The sequence below is a fragment of the Centroberyx gerrardi genome, chromosome 21 (assembly GCF_048128805.1).
Source record: "Centroberyx gerrardi isolate f3 chromosome 21, fCenGer3.hap1.cur.20231027, whole genome shotgun sequence".
Lineage (NCBI taxonomy): Eukaryota > Metazoa > Chordata > Actinopteri > Beryciformes > Berycidae > Centroberyx > Centroberyx gerrardi.
In genome coordinates this window covers 7,452,293-7,472,453 of record NC_136017.1, presented here as the reverse complement: position 1 = coordinate 7,472,453, position 20,161 = coordinate 7,452,293, and the positions used below count along the sequence as shown (strand labels likewise).

The 20,161-nt window shown below is 42.6% G+C and overlaps 1 protein-coding gene across 1 annotated transcript in view; it reads right to left on the bottom strand.

Moving 5' to 3' along the window:
* Positions 1-281: 281 nt before the first annotated feature.
* spega (striated muscle enriched protein kinase a) overlaps positions 282-20,161 on the bottom strand; it is a 54,951-nt gene continuing 35,071 nt past the window's right edge. The window contains exons 20-43 of the mRNA XM_078291244.1: positions 19,895-20,067; positions 18,610-18,722; positions 18,244-18,412; positions 16,968-17,067; positions 16,154-16,354; positions 15,526-15,583; positions 15,346-15,423; positions 15,073-15,245; positions 14,898-14,924; positions 14,525-14,677; positions 14,343-14,385; positions 14,159-14,224; positions 12,774-13,956; positions 11,133-12,596; positions 10,792-10,959; positions 9,386-9,508; positions 8,116-8,280; positions 7,409-7,470; positions 6,771-7,366; positions 5,629-5,868; positions 2,779-3,002; positions 2,483-2,558; positions 2,101-2,250; positions 282-1,897 (exon numbers count right to left, since the gene is read on the bottom strand). Coding sequence (XP_078147370.1) covers positions 1,660-1,897; positions 2,101-2,250; positions 2,483-2,558; positions 2,779-3,002; positions 5,629-5,868; positions 6,771-7,366; positions 7,409-7,470; positions 8,116-8,280; positions 9,386-9,508; positions 10,792-10,959; positions 11,133-12,596; positions 12,774-13,956; positions 14,159-14,224; positions 14,343-14,385; positions 14,525-14,677; positions 14,898-14,924; positions 15,073-15,245; positions 15,346-15,423; positions 15,526-15,583; positions 16,154-16,354; positions 16,968-17,067; positions 18,244-18,412; positions 18,610-18,722; positions 19,895-20,067 — 6,043 coding nt within the window. The 3' untranslated portion in view covers positions 282-1,659. The remainder of the gene's footprint in view (positions 1,898-2,100; positions 2,251-2,482; positions 2,559-2,778; positions 3,003-5,628; positions 5,869-6,770; positions 7,367-7,408; positions 7,471-8,115; positions 8,281-9,385; positions 9,509-10,791; positions 10,960-11,132; positions 12,597-12,773; positions 13,957-14,158; positions 14,225-14,342; positions 14,386-14,524; positions 14,678-14,897; positions 14,925-15,072; positions 15,246-15,345; positions 15,424-15,525; positions 15,584-16,153; positions 16,355-16,967; positions 17,068-18,243; positions 18,413-18,609; positions 18,723-19,894; positions 20,068-20,161) is intronic.

The window sequence follows — 20,161 nt, the reverse complement described above, 5'->3', positions numbered from 1 at the left end:
GCTCATTTCTGCCCCCCACCCCACCTACAGTAGATTATTCTGTATGAAGGTATTTCTAACAACAAACCTCTTCTCGAATCTGGTTCCTTGGGATAAAACCTCATCAGAGGGACGTCTCTGGTCTCATGTCAAACTAATTTGGGGTTCAGGAAAAATGTGGAAACTCTAGATCCAGACCCTCGGCCTTAAAACTGCATCCCACTGGGCGAAAAAGAAACCAGTTCATTTTCCCCAATTGTATCAATAGTTTATTACATACTATCTCATAAAAACATGTTCAACTTTGTCCACATATAAACACCGCAAATTGGTACATTTACAAATCTTCAACCGTTCAAATTCATACAAAAAGGAACACTGTGATAGAGTAATACACAAGACATTCCATTATTACAAGGACTGCATGTACTGTAGGTATGTTTGCATGTATGTAGGCATGTATGTATGTATGTAGGCATGTATGTATGCATGTATGTAAGAATCTATGTATCTGTTATTATGACGTCCAAATATTCAGTTCAATATAGTCAAACTTTTGCTTTGTTTAAACCAAAATAATAACTCATCTATTGTGAATTAGTAGCAATGACAACACATTTACAAGATAAATATTTTGGATATTGATCCATTTTAGGCACTGACTGGGTGATCATGCTTCGAGCAACCTGACCAACCAATGGGTAATACTGAGAAACCACAGCAATTTACCAGTGTATGACTTTTCCAAGTAAAATGTTATCTACATTATTGACTGTTTTTCATACAATTGTATTACAGTTAACTTCAGATTTAACCACAGAACAATAAGTTGTACCACAAATTGCTAGGTTACTCTAAAATAGCTCGTTTTCACTGTGTGAATCCTAACACCGATCACAAAGACACTCCTTATTTTTTGCCTTGATACTAATCTGAAAAGTGAATCAAAAATGCTCGCGCGCACACACACACACACACACACACACACACATGCAAATAAATTAACATGGAAAAAAGTAAACAATTTCAAGAGAAAAACATATTTTTGGTTTTGAGTTTTAAAACGTGTAAGTAAATGCAAAATAAATTAGCAGCTTAAATCATGGTACATTCACATGAGTAGTTTACTACCAACTTTAGTGACATAAACAAGGCTGCGCTCTAAAAAATGGATATACATGTTCCAGGCTGATCGTGCAGAGTGGAGACCAGTGTTCATCTAAACCAAATATCAATATGTAAATTTCAGAATTCACAATGTGACTGAAGTTTGTGAAGTGAAATGCACCTCATCCGAAAAAAGAAAAAGAAAAAAAAGATGGAGAAATCGTGCAATCGGTCAAAGAAAGCCCAAGAACATCCCTGTGTCCTTTCAGCGGATGAAACTTTTATGAGCTGTATTGAAATTCTTCCATTTGACCCAGACATCAAACAGCGGTCTGCTCCTCTTCTCTTGGGACATGTGTTTTGTGTTTCATCTCAGAATCCTATTAGTGTTTCCCCTGAAAATCGAAAAGCGGACTCCGGTCTCTTGTGAGGATCTTTCAGCTCCCCCGCGTTCACCTGTAACTCGCTTGGCAGGCCGACATTTCCAAACGCAGCAGCGGTTCACGGAGGAGTTACAGGGTGTGACGGTGCTGAAAAACAGACACTCCCCCCCCCCCCCCCCCCCCCCCCGTCTCACTTTGGGCCGGGAGCGTGCGGCGGCGTCCCGGAGGTCGGGGACTGGGGCGAGCTCTGGTAGGTGCGCAGCGACACCTTGTGCTTGGTGGCGTCCTCCGCGCGCCGGCAATGCTGCTCCACCAGGAACTCTTTGAGTCGGCCGGTGGTGAAGGTGAGAGTCTGCCTCCTCAGCTTCATCAGGTAGGAGTCCTGCAGCCAGGCGTGGGTGAAGCAGTCCTTCGTAGTCGGACGGGCCCTGGAAGTACACACACGCACAGTACATTCATGTCAAACTGAGCAATTACAGCAAAAAATATCCCAAAATATCTTGACAAGTGAAAACATGCCAATGGGGTGAGATAACTTCACTGGTCTTGATACTAGTGGAGCGATCCATCTAATTTCAAGATATTGTCACTTGTTTGATGGAAAGTCCCAAATGTCTCTAGTGAAACTCACCAGGCGTAACTGCTCAACATCTTCTTGAGGAAGGCAGAGGCACTTTGGGACACATTGGGGTACAGTTTTGTCGGGTCAAACTTCGCCATCTGGATTTTGGATTCGGTCTGTAGCGGGTCTTTATCTTGGAAAGGCAGCCTGCCACTAAGCCTGGTAAAAAAAACACACACAAAAAACCCCCCACAAAAAGACAGGTTTGATAATGAGTGTGTTCAGTGTTGATAAGAAGAAGTAAAGAGGTTAATTCCAAAATGAAACATTCACCTTTTTGAAATACTGAGCAATGAGCATCATTCCCTCCCCCCCAAAAAATGAATATACAGCGTTTTTGCAATGAAACCCTTCAAATATTTGGATTATTTTAAGAGGATGTTCCACTCACATGATGTAGGTGACGACTCCAACAGTCCAAATATCCGTAGGAGGACCGACCACATCGCCTTTCACCATCTCGGGAGCTTGGATCACGTGTGTGCAATTTTAGAAAAGTTAGAGATCAATGTAGTCAAAACAGAAGATTTTCATGAATCGTGGATTTCTGGGGTTTTTGCTTTACACTTCGGAGTAGATTTAAATGAAAGACAATGAAATAATGAGGATGTAAACAAAAGAAAACACCCTTACACCAGTAAACCCGTCTTTTGTCTATCATGGAAGTCTGGGAAAGCTCGTCCTCACCCATAAACTCCAGCGTTCCCGTTTCAGAGTCGTGGCGTTTGAGGTTGAGGGGGTTGAAGCTCTGCGCGCTCCCGAAGTCCACGATCTTGACGGCGTTGAGGTTGGTCACCATGATGTTGTCCGGCTTCAGGTCCAGGTGGAGGATGCGGCGGTTGTGGAGATACTCGACTCCCTGCAGGATCTGGACCAGGTAGCCCACCACGTCGTCCTCCGAGTAACGGAACCTCACGAGGGCAAAAAACGGGATTTTAACTGGCGTGTGTGTTTTAGTAAGTTTTAAACCTTTATTTTATTGCTTATTGCTTGATTTGTATTAGCAACCAACTAATTACATTTACTCATGTTACTGTAATTGAGTGGCTTTTTTGTGTACTTGTACTGTCAGGCATTTTACTTTTACTTAAGTACATTTTTACTGAAGTATTGTATTACTGTAACTGGACCATCATAAATTGACAAATTGTGGAGTCATTCACAGTGAGAAGAGAAATCTGGCTTTATTTGCTTTACTTAATTGTGTAATTTCCAAATTTTCCAATGAAAAGAATCAAGCTTGGAATCACATAGAAAAGATCCCATCTAACAATATTCTGTTTTCTAAAAAGTAACTCAGTAACTTTTACTACATTTTAAATGAGCTACTTTTTACCTTTACTTAGGTAGATTTATTACAACAGTACTTTTACTTCTAATTAAGTAAAATATCAGCAAAGTAACAGTACAGTTTTACTTGAGTAGGACATTCCAGCACTTCCACCACTGGCTTTATTAAAGCATTTTGCTATGTTGTTAATCGTGTCTCAAATGTGTGTTTCTGTTGCTGACTAGGATAAATAAAGTATCTATCTATCTATCTATCTATCTATCTATCTATCTATCTATCTACTGTATATATCTATGGGAATATGTGTAACTGTATAAATGTGAAGCAAGGCATTGCTGGGAAAGATCAAGCATGCTCAGTCAACCTTTCCTGGATAAATAAAATAAAAAAAGACAAAGAATAAATAAAGTCCATCTTCAAAAATCTAAAAGCGACGGAGGCATGGCGCTGCCTAATTTCCGCTTTTATTACTGGGCGGCCAATATACCTTATGTTTTGGTCACACTTTCATAACCGAGCTGACTGTCCATCATGGGTGGCAATGGAGTTGAACTCTGTCAAAAACCTTTCCATTCCAGCACTCCTTGGATCCTCACTCCCTCTTCCCCCAAATAAATCAATTGATAATCCGGTTGTCAGGCACACCGTGAGAGTATGGGCTCAGTTCAGAAAACACTTTGGTTTTTATGGTTTTTCTCTCTCAAGTCCTAATATTCTATCCAATCACCTCTTCCAACCTTCTTTACTTGATTCTGCTTGTCAAGAATGGCACAGAATGGGTATTGAGCACTTTAAAGATTAGAGAAGATTATTGATAACAGTTTTGCATCATTTGAACAACTTTTTGAAAAGTTCAACCTACCAAATACCCATTTTTTCAGGTATCTGCAAACCAGACACTTTCTCCACTCTCAGATACCAAATTTCCCTGGGGCACCTGATACAAACACCGCTGATGCGTTTCTTAGTTTACAACCGTCATGCAAAGGTTTAATATCCGTTATCCATGACAAGCTGGCAGGTATAAGACGTGCCCCTCTCGACAAAATTAAAACTGCCTGGGAGCAGGATTTGAACCTTTCACTGTCGGACGATGTATGGGATTCAATCTTCGAGCTGGTTAATTCAACATCCCTCTGTTCCCGTCACTGTCTGCTACAATTTAAGGTCGTACATAGGGCCCGTATGTCCAAAGCCAAATTATCTCGTATTTAACCAGATGTGGATCCCTGCTGTGACAAATGTAGGAGAGGTGAGGCTTCCCTTATCCACATGTTCTGGACGTGTCCTAGCCTCGAAAAATACTGGAGGGACGTTTTCCAAACCTTATCCCTAATCCTCAATTTCAACCTAGAACCCAACCCTCTGGTCGCCCTTTTTGGCACCACCGGAGAGGACGACGTACGCCTGACTCCAATCAAATGCCGCACTCGTTATGTCCTGTCTAAATCTCGAAAAGATCCGCTACTGAGTTTGTAACTCCAACAAAAAGTTCTAAAAGGTGTGAGGACCTTTCCTGAAGTACTTTCAAAACCTCCAGTCAAACTAAGGACCTATTCCCTCACTCGCTTTTTGTCTTTTGTCTCTCTGCTGATTCCTGTCAGTAATACAATCTGTATAAGTTTATCAGTTTCTTAACCCCCCTTCTTTTATTCATTTACTTGTTTATTTATCTATTTATTTTCCTTTCTTTCTTTTCTAAATATAAAACCAGACAGCCAGCACCTTCCTGTATTACTCCAGGGACGAAACACCCTTTCATATATGGAATTCCGGCTTGTAGATGGGGCTGGGGGGGGTGAGGGGTGATTGGGACAAGATTGCACGATGTGCTCCTCTATCATAGATGTTTTCTGCAAAGTTGACATTTCTGATGTGCTCTTTAAACTCAACATATCTGTTGTGCACTTTACAAACTTCCTGTGCATATTTTGTTTACTTGTGTAAAATTCAATAAAAATATTCTTGAGAAAAAAAAAAAAAAAGACAAAGAAAAAAGTCTCTTTGTCTATCCAGAGCATGCCTGCTTTTCTTCAGCAACGCCACACTTCACACACATTCACACTGACAGCTGCCCAGAACAACCACAGTTTTCTATTATTCAACAGCTCCATTCAGAGAATTTTGTACTCTGCTGATCTAAGGAAACCTGTCTGGCTGGTGAAAATCCCCCTCCTTTGGGAGTGTATCTGTGTGTGTGTGTGTGTGTGTGTGTGACAGAGAGAGAGTCAGATGAAGAGATTCACCTGTCTATGAGGCTGTACAGCAGCTCTTTGCCGCTGCAGTACTCTGCCACCAGCACCAGGTAGCGAGGCGTGACGTAGGCCTCGTGCAGAGCCATGACCTTCTCGTTGTGGAGCGACTTGAGGATCTCGTACTCCTTCAGGACCTCTGGTTTGTTCTCCTGGTCGTAGGGAACGATCTTCGCCATGTAGACTCTGCCGGTCGAGTTCTCGCGGCACTCCCGGACGACTCCGAACCGCCCCCTGGTAACAGGTCATATAACAACATTACTGAGTGACAGCGTTGAGATAAAGAAGATTCATCTTGTCAGTGAGAGTTCAACATGAATTTGGGTCGATGCAAAAAGCTTCTTTTTAGCTATGTGGGGAGAAATTTACTAGACTTACTAGCAGTGATGTAGTGGTAAATGAAAAGTTGGGTAAATCCTTACTTCCAGTCAGTAGTCATCAGTCAAACAACCACCAATACAATCCCAAATTACACTTTCCCGCTTTAAAAGACCCTATCACTATATAAAATACATCAATTTGATACTACTTATTATGATGTGAACTAGGGCTCAACTAGTATGGGTTTTTGACAGCTGACACTAACATCAATATTTTTGGACTGAAGCTGCTGAAAGGTGAAATTTTGTGCTTTTCTGATATTCACTATTGTTTCATTTTGCCATTGTCATTAACAAAAATAAAAAACAAATCCAAAGAATTTAGCTGGGGAGAAAAGCCTATGAAACGGCATTTAGACCACTAAAACTCTCCGCTGAAACCCTAACTAATGAAATTCTTTTAGGTGGGTCGGCAGCTCCTTAAGACAGAGTGAGGCAGGTTTCACTGCAGGTTTTTACAGACTGTCACCCCTGAAGCTGCTGAGTAAAATCCTCCCACACCACACTGAAATGATTTAAAATCTGAAATAAAAGTATCTGACATAAAAACGAAAATAAAAACATGTTAGCTGTTGCCAGGGAGGAACCATCATACTGGAGGTGGACGATATCACAGGCTGACATACAATTTTTAATAAAAGGCAAATGTCGATATATCGGTATAACCCTAATATATTTTTTTCTAATATATATTTTGGTCATACATTTTTTGTCAGCCTAAAAACATTAAAATCCCTGCTTATTGAACTTTCTCACCTGGCTTTCTCATCCAGGAAGGTGTAGGGTTTCTGGGGAACCCCTTGTCGCAGAGTGGTGGAGGGGGTGGCGCGTCCAGAGGGGGTCCCTCGGGCGGGGGTGCTGGCCCCCTCGCCGATGGGGCTCAGGCTGGAAACCTGGAGCACTTGGGGGGAGAAGGAGGGAGCGGAGACGGGGGTGGGGGCCACGCGGGCGGTGGCGGTGGGGACGTAGGTGGGCACCGAGGACACGACCGGCTTGGTCGGGGTGGAGGGCGGGGTGACGAGGGGGGGCGGGGGGGATACGGGCGGGGTCTGGGTCATGGGCGACACCACGTTGATCGGACTCTGGGGCTTCGGGAGGACGAAGGGCGGCGGCGGCTTGACTGCGGGTGAAGAAGAGAGGCTGGAGCTTGTCGGGTGAAGCTCCTGGGTGACGGGGCTCGCAGACGGCGACGGAGGGTTTGTCGTAGGGCTGGAGGGCGCTGAGGACGGAGGGGTGGGTGTGGCCGCCATCTTGGATGATAGGGAGGCGGTTGGCAGAGGGAAGGGAGGAGAGGAAGCTGCATCTTTAGAGGAGGAGGAGACAGTGGAGACGGTTTTGCTGGGAGGGCTGGTCTGGACCGGTTTGAGTGGAGGGACGGTTATTGAGGAGGTGACCATCGGTGCGGGTGGAGCGGGGACCGTCTTCACAACGGCCACAGCTGGTGAGGCTCCTCCAACTGTGAGAACAGACAGACAGACAGGAGGACACATGAAATTCAACCTCCTTATTCCTCAGTCCTTTCTTTGTAGACTTGCTTTTATGTAATGACCTTTTCTTTTTGTTTATGTTTTACCAGAAAGTCCCATTGAGAACAAGTCTCTTTTACAATGACATGACCAAGAGGCAGCACTGATATTAAAAACATTTAAACACAAACAGCACACAAAAGACACACATAAAACAATGACATTTAAAACATAAAATGAAACTAACACCTGTTGTGACACATACACTCTTGCCTTGCTTTTATATTTCTTACTTTGTTTTTAATGCTTTTGCTACTGATTTTAAATGCTTTTTTAAACCCTTTGTAAAGCGCTTTCTAAATGTGCTTTGAAAAGTGCAACATAAATCAATCAAAATGTGTTTTGAAATGCACTAATCCCTTGAAAAAAAAAAGTCAACTGCCACAGCATACCAGATACAACCACTTTGAAACTCAATGAGAAATGTAACGCTATTCTCCATACGCGGTGTATAAAATACCTGATGAGTCAAAGCCATTGTTAAGTCCAGCCCAGTACAGTTACACAACAATTACACCCTGATTGTATATTAATCAATTAACTACTTGCATGTTAACTCTTGTATAATACAATACCTTTTGAGTCCAGGCTGACTTGAGCAGACCAGTTGCTGTAAGGCCCCTGTCCCGCCTTGTTGACACAGGCGACTCGGAACCTAAAGGTGCCCCCTAGTGGCAGGTCAGTGACATTGTAGTAGCAGTCGACCACTCCAGTGGCAACGATCAGCCAGTTAGCATCTCCTGCAGAACAGAACAGAGGGGAACAGCAGCAAAGAAAGGGATATATTTAATATGATGTTGTCTGGAGCTCTATGGGTGGAGCATGGCATGGACACTCCAAGAGTCAGGGGTTCAGTTGGGCCAACAATACTCAAAAAATGTATGGATATAAGGTGTTCTGGATAAAACCATCAACCAAATGGTATATACAATATTTTAAATTAGTGAAAAGAGAGGAAGATGAGAGTCTCAAAGGAAAAAATAGGAGCAGGAGTTGAGCAAAGCTGAATACCTTCTATTTTCACTGTGGATGTCAAATTCTTTGTTGTAGTTCACAGATTCAACACTAGATAGCAGTGTTGTCAAACTGATAGAATGGAAAAGATTTGTGCATGGATGTGATTAAAAACCGAAGCTTGAGATAATCCTCGTTGCAAAAAATGTTCAGGTATATACAAACAATTTAACACTCAGTTGCCCTGCTGAGAAATGATGCGTTATGGTGTTTTACTCCTTATGCAGGTGCGATGAAACAGACCTGTATTAAAATGTAAATTAGGTGGTGACACACTATTCGGTGGATAAGGAGCTGCATCAGCAGCTGCCTGGCACAGATTAAATTTGGAATGAGGTGACAAGGAGATACATGCCAGGATGCCTTTGAGATTTTTCAGACCACAAAATTCAATAAATATTCATATCAGCTGATACAAATCTGGTAATCCAAATGCGAGTCACTATATAATAATAATGACTCACTGTGCATAATGACAAAAGCTTTGACAGCAGTTCGGTACAGTGACTATTCCCTTATGGATTGACTCATTTTCTCTGTGTCAGCGTCTACGGATTTGGAAGCGTTTTTCCCCAAGCATCTTCCACATACTCAAACATTGTTTAAGCCGTTTAAATATTGTTACCTCCTAGGAACTTGAATCCTTGAATATAATATCAGTTTTCCTTGTGTGGCTATGCCTGCTGATAATGGCACACAACAAGTATGTGTTTTGTAATGCATTTCACATCAAAATAAAGACAAAAATCAGGAAAAAAGTTTTTGAATTATTCTTTAAATGTTGCCATTCAGTAAAAAAAAAAAGTTTATTTAATGATAATGTCCACTCACCCTCTGTCTTTCTTTCCAGGGTGTAGCTGCAGGGGGCCTTGGTGTCCGCTGGCTTCCAGAGCACCAGGGCCGTGTTGTTGTAAGTCTGGGGGATCTCAGGGGTCCCGGGCCGCTTAGGGACACCTTGAGCAGTGGTGAGCAGGGCATGGGGGTGGGTGGAAAAGGAGGGTAGAGAAGAGGGAAAGATGGATAAGTAGGTGGGATGAGGCGAAAGGGCGCACTGAAAGGTGCTATTACATACAGTACTTGAATGGAAATCTGACCTACCTGACACCAGGTATTTAGAACAGCAAATGTAAAAGCTTTCATGAACTGGGTATAGGTTGAATCACTATTGTGTTATAGCAATTGGCGATAGAGAGTATGTCAATTTTGTTATATGAAAATGTCACAAATTATGAAGCTGGCTGAGATTCAAGAGGCCAAATAACTGTGAAATATGAAAAAGCATAAATTCCTCTCTCAATAAAAATCAGGAAATGACAAGATGTTCATTTTTCCAAGTCCAAGGTAAAAAACAGGACCAGGCGAGGGTTTGAGTTTTGTCGTTAAACCAAACCAAACCTGACACTAATAGCATCATTCCTTAATTTCACAACATGTTTTCCGTGAAGCTGGCCCAGCGGCGTGGACAATTGAGCTGTGGCTCCGGGCGAGATGAGCTGTCTGGGGGATTTTTCACACCGCTGATAGATTATCAAGCGGAGACAAATAGCATCGGTGGTTGAAATGAGTTATACTCCGCGTCCCGAGTCGTGAGAAATAAAGTTAAAATGCAATGTATTGTGCCTGACATCTGAGAAATATATTTTCCACCGCAGCCTCAAAGATCACTTTGGCAATCTTGCTGTTGTTATTGGTGCATTGTCTGAACAAAGACGTGAATGGATAATGGAGTATGACCTGCCACAGCTGATTACAAGAGCACAACATCTACTTAATTGCAGTGAGCACCATTCATTCGCATTATGTGATGAATATGAGAACAGGCAAAAATCCATTAAGTTAATCTACTGTTAACTGACATTAATATTCATATCAATTGCATTAATATTTATATCATTTGCACTCTAATTTAAACTCAATTATATAAAATCGTCAATGATACATCACATTATCAAGATAAATATTTCCATGAAAGGCAAAGGAGCAGTTGTTCCTCTGATAAGATGACTCACTCCATGTAGTTTAATTTGTGTTGTTTACATTTAGGAGGGAAGTTTCCTGTCAATTTAATATGAATGAGGAGAAAAAAAAGCATATTTTGCAACATCCTCACAAATAATATATTAAATGCAAAACAATGGGTTTTGATTGATTATAGCAAATGCTGTGTAGGTGCAGAAAAGCATTTGAATAATTTACCAACCAATACTACTACATATACATATTGACAAGCTACTTACAAGCTAGGGACAAGGTACAGGAGCTGGTGATGGTGGCTATGGGGTTGGTAGCTAGACATTCATAAAGTCCAGCATCCCTCCGACTGGTCTTCATGATCATAAGAAGCTGCCTGCCGTCTGGGTGGGAGATCAGGTTCATTCTGTCATCCACCTCCAGTGGTTTCCGATCTGGAACACACAAATTTAAACAATTCAGCAGCAGCTCCCGGATAAAACCACAAGGACTACATACACATTGTTAGGAGAAACCTCTGATTTAAGATAGGAATACTAGAATGCCTCTGTTATTTCTGAACAAACACTGCTAAAATGAATTTCTACAAGAGCGTTTTGCAACCTACCTTTCATCCATGTAATTTGTGGATGTGGACTGCCAGCTGGAAGACAGCTAAGAGTGACAGGATCTCCCTCCAGTAAGACATGGTCTTTCAGCTTGATGTGGAACACGGGGGGGAAATCTGAAGCAGAGCGGGTAAACTGCTGCCGGTTTGACAAATCCTCTTCTTTGGGGACAGATGAAGGGAGATCCGGTTGGGAGGGGGTTTTGTCTTTCTTATTCCTTGTCAAACCCCACCTGTCCCATCGTGATCGCCTGTCACCCTCTGGAGTGTGAGAGACTTTTTCGGAATGAACGCTAGAGGCGGATTCAATCGATTCCTTAGATGCGCCGGCGCCTGTCTGTTTGGCCAGCTGATTCTCAGGAATGCCCATTCCTTTGAGTCCTCGCCCCTCAGACTGGGAATGACGATGGCGGGTAAACAGGGGGGTTCTCTTTCCCTCCGACTTTGCCTCAGAATCCTCTCTTCTCTCCTCAGACTGACTACGGATTTTCGTGGACATTCCTGCCACTTTGTTCTCAAACTTCTGTCGCATTGCCAGGACAGGGGAATCACTGACCTTCTTCAAATCCTTCTGCTCCAGCTCTTTCTGAATACCCTCAGCTCGCATCTTGGTCTCTTTATCCTTCCTCTCCTCTGACTGGGTCCTTAGTTTGGCAGAGATTCCTGCCACTTTGGACTCAAACTTTCGCCGCATCGCAAAAACAGATGATTCTTCAGCCTTTTTTTGTTCTCTCTCATCTATTTGCCTCTGTGCCCCTCCACTCTCCAGCTCTTTCGTATCCAGGGACTTACTGCGACCAATAGCCCATGAAACCCTCCGTTTGCTGGCTGAAGCTTCTGACACCTCCTGAGGCTTTTCCTCCCTTGTCTTCTCCTCTTTTGGTTTCTCTATCTTTTTATCAACGGATGACGATCTCTTGGCCCGCAAGGACAACCTCCCAATAAGACCCAGGCCTGTTTCCTTCTCCACTTCCCTCAAGTCTTGAACAGATTTGGATTTCTCCTGCAGTCCTTTGGATACCATTTCTAGAGGTGACCCCTTTGGCCCTGGCCTGTAAACCTCTTCACCCCCCTCACCCACCTTCCGGCTTAGTACAGGGGATTTCTCCTCAGATTTGTTCTTGGTCAGTCTTCGGAGGCCTCGGGTCAAAGACGACTCCCGTTTCTTAAATCTGGCTTCAAATACCTCCTCTGAGTCGATGTCTTTGATGTCTGTTCTGAGCACAGGCTGCCGAGGGGTGGTCGAATGATCAGAGGTGGATGATGTAGAAGGAGAACTGGGAGTAGTTGCCACTTTGGCAAATACCGCTGGATGTTCAGGTAATGTGGGGGAATCTGTGGATTTAGTTTCTTTAGGTGTGGCTGTAGTGGTAACAGCAGGACTTTTGGATTTGTCAGATGGTACTACAATAGTCTGCATAACACTTGCATATGCAGATGACGGTTTACTATTTTTTGGTGTAACTGCAGGAGAATCCCTGTCTCCTTTTACCTCTTCTTCATTAATATTTAATTCCTCATTTTCTTTCTGTTCTTCTTCATCATCATCCTCCTCTATGACAATTATAGGAGCTAGTACAGAGGGCGACCTATCTTGTGAATGCAAAATAAATGATTCTACTTTATCTGCCTTCTCTAAGCGTTCTTTGGTCCATCTCTCTGATATCTCATCTATTTTAGTATTCTTCTCATCCATATTTTGCATCTCTTCAAGTTCTTTGACATTGTTCTGCTTTTGCTGTTGGTCCACTCTTTCTGGGGTGGGTAGTACAAAGGACGTGCTCTCCATGGATGAGGCAGAAGTAGACTCAAGCATTGCTTGTTCTGTTAGTGCGGACATCGAGGTTGCCTCTTGGAGCTTCTTCCCTTCTATGCTACCATGGCCCAGGGATGGGATCTCTAAGGGGGCTCCAAACCTCCTGTGCAGGGGCATGGGCTCAGAATCCCCCTGAGTGAAGGAGGCGCTTTTCCGGAAAACTTTGGTCTTTGGCGTATCCTCTCCGGGACTCTCAGAAGATGCAGCTCTGGTGAGCGCTGGTGGCCCCACTCGGGATCTCCTCAAATTCCGATCAAGAGACCCTGTTCGCTTTTCATCATCCATACCCAGTGTTTCAAACAAGGGGCCTCGCAGGCCACTCATCTTCTTGTCCATGCTTCCTCCCCTGAGCAGCCGCTGTCTCATCAGTTCCAGTTTTAGGGCATAATCCTCCTGGCTTAGCTTAGCTGCCCCGGGGCTTGGACTGCGATTGGGTAGTTCCATAGAAACAGCCTTTTTCAGGCTCTTTTTACTTGCCTCTGAGTCCTCATGGGTGTTTTCCTCTTCTGGATCAATGTGGAGAAGCAGTGCTGAATCTGCAGAACTGCCCCTCCTCATAGTAGCCCGCCTGGCTTTCGTTTGTGAATCATCTGACTCCACACTGGATCCTTTCTTAAGGGGAGCCCGTTTTGTCTTTACCACTTTCTCCTCATCTAGGGTCTCTTCTTCATCTGTTGTTCTCTTATTGGTCCCTCCTCTTGCACCTGCCACCTCCCTGTCCTCCTTTTTACTTGTCGCATCAATAGTACCATTGGATCGTCCAGTGGCATCCTCATCCCCCGGGATCTCATTAAGGGAGACTCTGGAACCAGAAAAGACCATGGACAGAGGCATGGGAATGAAGGGAAGCTCATCCACATCTTCATCTGAGTCAGAGGATGAGGAGGGTGGCGGGGAGCCTTCTTTCAGATGCCGGGCCACAGCAATGGAGATGTGGTTGGACGAGTCATTAAGGAGCTCTGGGATGGTCCGCATCACCATCTTGGATTTATAGCTGATCAGGGAACGCTGGCAGAAAAGCCAATAGAGGGCAGGGTGAGTGAAAATTCTGCATGTGAATTTGTTGAGATAGTTTATATCCTTGTTTGCCCTATTTTATATAGAGTCTCTGGTCTGAGTCACGATTCAAGTACACTAGGAGTCTTGATTTATCTCCTCTTTTCATACATACTATTTGCATGTTTACAAATTTGTCATCACAATGCCATACCTGCCATCGCCTCCTCGACAAGACTTGCTTCAGCATTGCTGTGCTGATGCTTTTGTTTGTTGTCGACTGCGAGACAAAAAGCAAGAGGGTAGTCAACATTAACCTTGTGCATGTATAAATACAAAACTATTAAACAATGAATAGCCTAATGCAGTGTGATAGCTTTTTTAAAATCATAGCTCACCTTAAACCAAGGATGACGAAGGCACTCAACTGCAGTGGGCCTCCTGGGAGAGGGGAAAATATGCATATGAAGAAGGATGTTGCTATCTCTGTTAGATACTGTTTACATATTACTAAAATGCATTGTGTGATTGATCGAAATATTTGTGATAAAGTACAGGACAGAGTTATCAAGATACTTACAGTCTGTCCACCACCAAAAGCTTGATGACAAATCCCTTAGCTTCTTTGCAGAGGTCAGAAAACATGCTCTCCTCAAAAGCCACATTGTAGTTACGAATGTTTAAGGCAGTGGCTCTGTCATTCTCACCAGCAAAAGGAGATACACCAGTTAGGCTGAAATGAAAAACAACCTCATTAACAACAACAACAACAAAAAAAATGTCATTGTTTTAATCAAGATTTCTGTGCTAAAGCAATTAAGTCCTTTGCCAGAATGTGTTGAAGCCATAAATAATCAAGTACAGCAACAAAACACAAAAATAGCAAATTACTGAACCCATAACCAATGTATTTCTTATCGCTCATGCACAAGACAAAATATTTAACAACATACCAGAGGTAAGTGATAACACCAACGGGCCTATGGGAGAGCAGGAGAGAGGAATGAGAAGTGGATTTTAGAGAACATAAAAGCACATAAAAGGCTGAGGTTTTATTTTGTCGCAGATAAAAAGGGTAGCGCCTGCAGTCTGTAGTCGCCTCTCCAAGCCAGGGAACAGGTGGCTCACCAGATGTCTGTTGCCGTGGAGACGGGAGTTTGGTTAACAATCTCTGGTGCAACATATTCTGGCGTGCCATATTTGCAGTAGAGCTCCTCCGACATCTCCAGTTTCATGGCATTTCCAAAGTCACATATGCGGATCTGGTCACTGCTGGGACTTGCCATTAAAATATTTTCGGGCTAGGAGGGGATGTACATACCAAAAACAAAGTTAATTTACTGAAAAAAGAAAGTGTGAATATTTCATTTGTACACTGAAACTATTTGTACAATGATGTACCTTTATATCAAGGTGGGCAATGTCTTTTTGGTGAAGATAACTGAGACCCTCCAAAACCTGCCGAACACTAGACCGGATCTGCAGAGAAAAGTCATGTTTATCAACAAACCCGATATTCAGAAAATAAACTAATATTATGTAACGTATAGCGCAGTGCAGCCAACACAGCCTGACACAAACCTCTGATTCCATGACTGTTGTTTTCTTGGCCATTCTTTCCAGCAATTCCTCGTGACATCTTCACACAACAGTTGAGGAAAAACAGAGATATAAACTTACTGCACAGTCCAAGTGGTAGGCGAATGAGAAATGAATTATAAATGAGCAAAACTCCCACACACCCCGTCTCCTGCTAATTCCACTCATCTGCGATGAGTCAGAGAGAAAAGGCTGTGCTGCGCTCCATTCATGCCTCCAGGGGACTGAAGAAGACATTAGGATTAATGCTATGAATTTTCTGTGTCCTTGGGACGCATAAAAGTGCAGTTTTGGTTGACACTGAAGCAGCTAAAATGTGGAATATCGCTACTCAGTAGTAAGGTGGTAGTGCCTTGCTGCAAGGCAAGGATGTGACAAGGATGTGCCTTTGTTATGGTAGTGTCTGTATCACACACGCTCTTTTGTATGAACTCTAGCTTTAAAGGGGCAATAAGTAAGATTTTTAGTGCCCCATAGCACAAAATGATCATATCTGCCAGAGTTTGATAGGGTTGTTGATCAATGACACAGCAATTTCTGGCTTTCAAAACTGACTTGTAATCTGTTTTGGAACAAAAACTCCCCGCCCATCCTGGAGATTAAAGGATACAACTCTGTGATGAGCACCACCACGTTCTTCTTCTCAAAGGCGTCGTGGAAATAGAGGATCTTCTCGTGGTCCAGATCAGACAGCAAGCCCATCTCTCTGAGAGCCAAGGCCTTCCTCTTGCCCCGTGCGGATATGAACTTGGCGGCAAGCTCGGCCTTCCCCTTCTTCTGAGTCGCCCTCTTCACATAGGAGAAAGCGCCCCTGCATCAACAGTCGCACAATGATGACATTATGGGTTTAGAAAATACCGAGCCAAATACCAAGGTCAAGTTTTACTCAGTTGTCTGTTGTTCTATTCAACAGTCCAAGACATCAAAAAATTATACCAAAAAATAATATTGTAACACTGAAACGTGCATTCTTTCTTTGGATCTTGTTTTCTTCTGTACAATGTTCTCAAGGAGGAGAAAATTATACACCCCATGTCTCAGGTTTTTCACACAATTGACATCCATAATCATAACAACAATATGCTCGCTTTTTGTAAACAGATTTTTCTCTCTGCCCTTCCTGCCAGGCTATCTTCTGTTATTGCTATTGTTCTACAATTGAAGGTAAATATCTGTCTCCGACAAGTCAGACCAAAACAAATCATCTATTCGCCAATGCATTTACTCCATTCAGACTGGTGACTCATCTCTATTTTCTGTCTGGTGTTGTTAAGCAGGTGAGATTCCCCTCCCTCCTACTGCCCGACCCTAAGTGCTCACAGAGCCATTAACGTAGATGGGCTGTCTGTGTGAAGGGATGCTGTCTTGGCATTGTGCAATCAGGCACACAAACACACACACACACACACACTGAAACTACTCACCTCCCTATCTCTTTGTGGATGTCATGGTAATCAGTCAAACGCCTCATCTTCCTCAGAATGGTTCCCTCGTCCTCCATTGGCTCTGCCGCTTGTTTTCGCTCTGTAGGGAGCGGCAATATAGGCAAGTTCATTTTGTGTGTGTGTGTGTGTCTGTGTATGTGTGCCAGTATTGTGACAGATGGTTTCATACTGTAGTCTCAAAACACCTTGTGGTCCCGCCCATATGGTGCAGATTTGGAGGTGCAATTTTCAGCGACAACCGGCTTATACTGGTATATTTATTGCATAAGCAAATGGATATAATCTGAACTAAACGGTAATGTCAACCAACAAATGGAGGCAAAGCCTGTTGGTAAAATGCCACCTGTCATTGATGATTACTCCTAGATCAGTGTGCATTAAAGCATTTTAGTCGAATAGCTCCATTCCTTCTCATTGGATATTTGAAGAACAAAATAATGAGCAAACCATGCAAAGCTTCTGTTGGGTTGGCATATTACCAATGTTGTTTACCATTTGTTTTAAAGGATAATTCAGCTGCAAATCAAACCAAATCAGACGAAAAATCTCCCCCTCTCTCTCTCTCTACCCTCCACAGACACTAGAGATATGTAATGTCAAGTACATATAGCAATGCACAAACAGGCATTTCAACTTTGTCTTATGGGAGAAAGAAAAGCAGCCTGCCATGCCTTCAGGGAGAGCTTCAGCAGGCTGGCTGCAATGTGTTCCCTAGTGAGAGACGGTAAGATGCTACTGAAAATCATGGACATAGCCACTAATTTCCTCATATATAAAGCTGCTGCCTTATAGAATTTTTATTTTACTTAAATTAGAATTAAAATCTATGGATGTATTTTTCACTGATATGTATCATATTCTTTGAAATGATCATATGACAGAATCAAGCATATAGTCTTATATAAGTCTCATTGTTAGATCAAGTCTAGTTACTTCAAATGTGAGTTTATAGCTCGAATGAAGGGCGCTGTTTTTTTTTTTTGGTATCCCTTGCAGTCTATGGGTGACACTGACTGGTCTAAATTTATGATCGCTTTTTGGGTTCAACTGTTGGAGCTTGCTCTTTAGTGAAGTAAGTGACACATTTTTTTAACATAATCAATCGTCATGATGGCAAAAACTAGGAAAATAAGGCCCAGGTTGAACATAATCTTAATTATCCTTTAATAGGATAAAGTTGTCTACATGGAAAGTCTATCTTCACCACAGAACGGTGCTGGATACGGTGTTGTTGATGTCATGTTGGACTGCTAACCTGTGTGAACAGTGAGTTCAGCCTTGCAGGAGCTGGAGCCGGCCAGGTTCTTGGCGGTGCAGGTGTACACACCGGAGTCTTCTGGACGGGCGGTGAGGACCACAAGGGAATATTCTGGGTCATCGTACACGAATGTGAAATGGCTGCTCTCAGAGAGAAGAACATCATCCTGCAACCAACCAATCAACTGTTAATATTCAGCTTGGTCTAAAAAAAAAACCCAAACAATTAATGACGAAGAACTGGATCTAAAAACTGACAATGTTCAGTTTGGTCTCAAAATTCAATCTATTATCTATTAACAGACATTCTGGTGTTTTAGAAATATATACAAGATGATAATTATTCCACTCTCTAATATCATACCTTATACCACAGAATATCTGGGTCTGGTTTCCCCTCAACCACAACAGCCAAACGGGACGTCTCTCCAATATCCACATCCAAATCCTCCATGATGGATTCAAACTTAGGCGCCACTACCAAAAGATAAGGAGCAAGAAACCAGTGAGTTGTCCTTCTGCCCACGATGCTTGAAAACACCTCCCATATTATAGCAGCCAGTTAGCATGGATTCAACATTATAACTGGTCTTTAATGGATACCTGAATGAGAGTAATTACTCGCTGTCCTTATGCAATCTCCAGGGTTTAATGTGTATTGAGTCTGTGTCATTAGATTAAAATAAGGATGAATGTCCTCCTAAATTGTTGATTATAATGACCTTGATAATGATCATGAATCTGTTTTGCTTTCTACCTTCTTTTGGCCACAGTAAGCATTCTTAAACGCTTACTTTTAAATATAAAAGCCCTATGAGGATGCTGACATTTTTATATTCTAAAATCTGTTGGTCCCAAAAGGCAAAAGTCACAAGAAATTAAAGGTTTCATTTGAAAACACTAAAGACATTTTTTAGGGAAATTATTATTTGAAATTCATCACTCATTAGTTAAAAAATATAGATGATTACATATATTCACATATATATTCACATATATAGATGATCTACAAAAGTAGTTTTTAAGTAAAGATGTTTATAGGCTAATAGCTAGTAACTTAAAGCTACACTAGGCACAATGTTTATGTAAAAATAAATCTGTTTTATCAGCCTAAATCACAAAGTGAGGCTGCAGTAGAGAAGAAAGTCCCATTCCCCTAATTGAGATGCCGTAGATTCTCCCTATTTGCCCAAAATGAAATTCTGGTGTCGAGTCTGGACTCTTCTCCACCCAGAGGAATTGGCGAATCGAAACTTAAAAGCGAAATCCAAACTGTCTCCTAAACAGCAGTGAGCAGCTGGACTCACCAACGTTTGATCTTTTCCTCTCTCGTCTCTTTGGTTTCCTTTGGTATAAAGCATCACAGACGGCCGGGTTTTAAACATGAGTGTGCTGTGTGCAGTTTACTGACGTCATGTTACAGGATTTCTGGGCACTGAAGTTAAACATTTTTTCCAACAGCTACCCCCAGCTGCCATTTGGAGCTGCGAACTTGCAAAATTGCCTCGTGCAGCTTTAAATGTTTTCATGAGTTTACTAACTAGCAACTTGGATGACTTTCATATCAGAAATCACTTTCTAAGAATAGGTTTCACTTTTCTCAAATAGTGAAAAATGTATTGTGCTCTACATTTTGACCATGAACTGACCTGCCATGGCCAGTTGAAGTGTGCAGAGGTCACTGCCAAACTGGTTGTTGGCCATAACCACCAGCTGGCCGGCGTCTGTGCTCCTGACCCGCTGGAGCTTCAGGGAGTGCTGATCGTCGTCTGGCATGCTCATCTCATACATCCCTGGTCTGTTGACCAGCACCACCCCCCTCCTGCGGAAGACAGAGACAAGATATTCAAAGTCTATTTTAACTGTGTTGAAGCACATCACAGTACATTACAGCAGGGCTGCAGTCAAGAACGCCT